The sequence below is a fragment of the Arachis ipaensis genome, chromosome B6 (genome assembly GCF_059453495.1).
Source record: "Arachis ipaensis isolate K30076 ecotype BB chromosome B6, ASM5945349v1, whole genome shotgun sequence".
NCBI lineage: Eukaryota > Viridiplantae > Streptophyta > Magnoliopsida > Fabales > Fabaceae > Arachis > Arachis ipaensis.
In genome coordinates, this window is record NC_142441.1 from 1,389,506 (window position 1) to 1,394,334 (window position 4,829).

The following is a 4,829-nucleotide window of genomic DNA, read 5'->3' on the forward strand; positions in this document are numbered from 1 at the left end:
ATAATTTCTTTTTTCTTATATCTTAGACTGCAATTCTTTGTGAATTTTTCCACATTCTCAAGAGAACATTTTTGCACATTTTGAAACTTATCTCTTTATGATGACTTTTTCTATCAGATTTAAGCAATTAATTTTATATTTTAACTCTCCTTTTTTATTGAAGTTGATCACTTTTTCTTTTATAGACTCGAATTTATAGATAATAATTTTTAATATCTTCTTGTTGTTTTACAAATGTACTCTGGAAATAAGAATTTTAATCAAAATATTTTGTGAATGTGATCTGGTATAGAACGATTATAGAAATGATTGTACAAGAATAAATGATTGAAGATTTTCTGTTGAATAAGAACCAAACGTTACAGTGAGACTCTCCTATGTGAGAGAAGTGGTCTCTCCTACTGAGAGAAAAAAACTCCTCAACGGTACTATGTATTTTTTTTTTTTGGTCAGAACTCAATGTTACTATATAACTTTATACTCGTCAATAAATATGGGTTATTAGAAACATTGAAGCCCAATTTCGAATAGCGGTAACCCGCCCCACGAAAACACCCAAACCCGTTCCCGAACCAAAAGAACTCAACCCGATATAAATCCATAAAATACAAAATCCAAAAACCCTAATCAGAGCTGGTTGAGTAGTGTCGAGCTCCGTCTTAGTTGCAGCAATGGTGAAACTCTCCTTCCTCTTGTGAACGCCGCTTTCTTTTTATTTATCGATTTCACGGCAACCAAACAGTTCTTGCGATTGTTGAGCTTGCTTTTTTTTTTTTTTTTTTACTTTTTTTTTACAGGCTGATGTTGAAGCAGAAGTTGCGACGGCACAACCGAAGAAGAGGACGTTCAAGAAGTTCAGCTTCAGAGGCGTCGATCTCGATGCTCTCTTGGACATGTCCACCGATGAACTTGTCAAGCTCTTCACTGCACGCGCCCGCAGAAGGTGGCTCTCTCGCTGTTTCATTATTCGCATTTTGTGTTTGCGGTTCTGATTGATGTTTTTGATATTCAGATTTCAACGCGGTTTGACGCGGAAGCCTATGGCGCTAATCAAGAAACTCCGTAAGGCGGTGAGTGTTTTAGATTAGATTTTAATTCATTTTTATTTGATTTTGATTAAGGTAATTACCGCCATCGTGATTTAGGTTCGATATTGTCGATGGATTTCTTGTCCGAGTTTATTTTCCTGAGTTAGTAGATTGAATCGTTTACTTGATTCAACAGAAATGTAAACTTCGGTTCATGTCATTAACTGTTGTTATTTTGTCGCAAAAAGCCACGGTATCAATAGTTTAATACTACTTACACGAGTAATTCTATTTCACTCAGGCCGTGTTGATTGTCTAGTTCCCATTCATTATAGTGTATATGCCAATGACCATTGGAAACGAATGCACATTCTATAGCTTCCTTAATTTGTTTATTCACCGAAAATATATTTTTACAATTTAGTGTGATGTATACATATGCTGATAATAAATCTTTTGTTATGGAGAAGTAAAGTTTTATAGCATTATGCATAAAGAAGTCCAGAGGATGTTGAAGAGAGGAAAATATGTCAGACTAAGACCCACTGCACTAGTGTTATACAGTTTGTTTAAGCTGTAATTGTTGAGCATTATTCTTTACATTCTAACTATCCAGTTCTCAAATTGAAGCCATGTTGATATGTTAACCCAATATCTTAATTTAGCATAGTTTTTGTACGCATAAAATTGGCTAATTCGAGATTTCAATAGTGAGATAAGTAATTGTACCCAAGATATGTCATAGTTTTAAAATGGCAGTAGTAATGACTGGTTGACTTACTAGGTCTAACATGTTTCTGCAATATTGTTGTTATCTATAATAAACCAAATACTTGATCCATGTTAATAATTGGGAATTCTTTGATGGAAACTGAAAACGTTTATCAAGCACATTCTTAAGTGGTTTGTTCCTATCCTGTTATCAGCATTCAGCCCATTTAAGCCTATGTTTTGTTACTTGCATTTTAATTTGGAGTAGTTACTGAACAGCTAATAATCTCAGTAGATTGACAGTTTATTAGAGCGTCTCCCTTTATCCTTATGTTGAATAAAATTAAATCTTCTTTCATGGATCAATAATAATTATTGGCAGTTTTAATGTTTCATGTATGATTTGAAATAGAAAAGGGAGGCTCCAGCCGGTGAAAAGCCAGAGCCCGTCAGGACTCACCTACGCAACATGATCATTGTGCCTGAAATGATTGGTAGCATCATTGGTGTCTACAATGGTAAGACCTTCAATCAAGTTGAAATCAAACCAGAAATGATAGGCCACTATCTAGCTGAATTCTCAATCTCTTACAAGCCTGTTAAGCATGGAAGGCCTGGTATTGGTGCAACTCACTCCTCGAGGTTCATTCCTCTCAAGTGAAGGCATCAATGTTATTTTTGTTTTTTTCCTTTCTGGTTCAATTTCTTTACCCTTAGCTTTTACCTGGATTATTTATCTATTTTCTAGTTTATGTTACTTCGCCTTTTTCCGAAATCAGTGAATGTTAGCATTGATTTTGTTAACTATTAATATATGAGCTTTGTAAAATTCTTGGATTTGGCATTGTGCACTGGAGAATTGTCATTTTTCAAGTATTAAATGGGCAAGTACTTAGTTGAATCTGAGTATATGTTGCTGAGTGTAGAAATACCAAATCAACACCGTAACGGCTGCTCAAGAATTCAATTTTACAATGTGCCCTTGTATTATTGTGTCACAATGCACAATGTTAACAGGTAATTGGCAGTGATATCCATACAATTCCAAATTTCGAATGATGATCATACGAGAAGTTAGCAATATCTGGTTGGGTTTTGAAGCTATATTTACTTTCGGCATTCCTTAGTTTTTTGGTCGTACAATTTGAGTCACTTCATCATGAGGTGTGATCTAAAACTCGACGAGCCAGCTCAAGAGTCAACTTGATTCTTTGTTTAGCCCAAAAACCCGTAAATATCTATACTCTTCTAGCTTCAATTCATTTCATCTTCTTGCTCCTTAACGTTAATATCTCATTAACATGGAATTGAATAATTGCGGTATATTAATCTTTTCTATATATACTATTTAACAAATCTTGTACCCCTTATCATGGTGTCCTTGCACAGCCTTCCCATATATCTATTAGTAGCCAAAAGATTATGTAAATCATTAATTATACAAAAATAAGATACATTAATATTATGTTCTTTACATTAATTATTTTGTGATGATACATGGCACCACGGGAAAACAAAAAATTAGATAAGATTTTGAGAATGTTAAATAAATTGGGTTGATAGAGGGGTTAGTTTACTAGTTTGTTTAAGTAAGTGTCAGGATTTTGAATTTCGTATTATGCATGTAATAATCTATTGGTTAGCGACAAGCATTTAAATGAAGTTTTGATTTGTAACAATTTAGGCTTAGTTTGGTAAAGCTTTTACTTTTCAAAAGTAGCTTATAAAAGCTAACTTTTAAAAGATGGCTTTATAAAAGTTGTAGCATTTATGTTTGGTAAATCAAATTAAAAATAGCTTTCAATAAACACAAGCAACAACAATTGTATTTGGTAAAATAGCTTTTAAAATTTAAAAATACTATAATAGACATAAATGCAAGCATTAAATTTGAAAATTAGTTAACATATGAGGTTATATTAGACTTTTAAATTTTAAAAAGCACAAGCCAACTTTGAAAAGCTCTTTGTTAGGTGCTTTCAAAAGCACCCCTAACTTTTAAAAGCTGCAAGCACAAGCACTTGGGCTTTTTAATTTACCAAACGCAAAATGAGGTGCTTGTACTTTTTAAAAGCACAAGCACCTCTCCAAAAAGCTTTACCAAACCAAGCCTTAGTCTTTGATTTGTTAGGTTGAGACATACTGTAAAAAAAGTTTTTGAAAAAAATTTGTAATAAATTTATTATTTTTTTTAAAAGAAGTATCGAGTAGAATTTTTAAAAAATGCAATAATGGAAATAAATTCTGTCAAAATAGGATGAAAAAGTAAGAAGAATAATTATGTCAAGCATTTTAATCTTTTATGTCCATGTAAGCATTGCAATTTATGGATTGAATGATTGAAAGACTAAGAAAAATGAATTGTGTCCAATGTTATAATTTTACGATATTTAAATCTATATTGCAATTTTTAGGAATTAATTTGATATTTTTTCTTCAACCATTTATAAATTTATCATAAACATTTTTTAAAGACTTAATATTTATTCTTCTAGAAATGATAGATTTGTCATAAAATTTTGAGTAAAATTATACCGCGGTTCCTAACCACTGCTTAAAATAACAACCCATCCTAAATGATAATACGCCATTTAATCTCTAATTTTATTGAATTTTAAATTTTTTGATCTTTCTGTTAAACTCTTTGTTCAAAGTTAATGAATTTTGTCTTTGAGTAACGTTAACTAATTACATGTCAAAAAATCATTCTAAAAAACAAAACACTTCCTGTCATATTAACAATATGCTATAGTAAATTACGATATGAAAACCTCTAAAAAAAATTTTATATGACATTTAAATTCTTAACTAATTATAAGTATCGATACATAAATCTATAATGAGTTATAAAATAGGACAAGTAACCAAAATTTTTAACAATATATTGTATTTGCTGCATTGGTTGTTGGTCTTAGTTAGTGGTAGCTTCAGTTCTTTGCTTTTTCTTCTCCATCTTTTTCTCAAAGTCTTTATATGAGCGTAGTAAATGCTACCTCATCAAGTTCAATCCAACTTTCAATCTATCATTCTCTTTTTGATTTCTATTGCAGATTTCATGTCTCCATCTTTGTAATATCCATCTATTAGTGT

At 31.6% G+C, this 4,829-nt stretch overlaps 1 protein-coding gene across 1 annotated transcript; it reads left to right on the forward strand.

The window, feature by feature from the left end:
* Positions 1-572: 572 nt before the first annotated feature.
* LOC107645250 (small ribosomal subunit protein uS19x) lies at positions 573-2,568 on the forward strand. The gene is made up of 4 exons (XM_016349236.3): positions 573-674; positions 798-943; positions 1,013-1,070; positions 2,152-2,568. The coding sequence occupies exons 1-4, from the start codon at positions 672-674 to the stop codon at positions 2,398-2,400; spliced, it is 456 nt and encodes a 151-aa protein (XP_016204722.2). The 5' UTR covers positions 573-671; the 3' UTR covers positions 2,401-2,568.
* Positions 2,569-4,829: the final 2,261 nt, after the last annotated feature.

What these genes read in the sequence shown, in the direction of transcription:
- LOC107645250 (XM_016349236.3), top strand. An exon ending in ACTGCACGCGCCCGCAGAAG is followed by an intron (nt 944 to 1,012) that starts GTGGCTCTCTCG and finishes TTTGATATTCAG; the next exon opens with ATTTCAACGCGGTTTGACGC. An exon ending in TCAAGAAACTCCGTAAGGCG is followed by an intron (nt 1,071 to 2,151) that starts GTGAGTGTTTTA and finishes GATTTGAAATAG; the next exon opens with AAAAGGGAGGCTCCAGCCGG.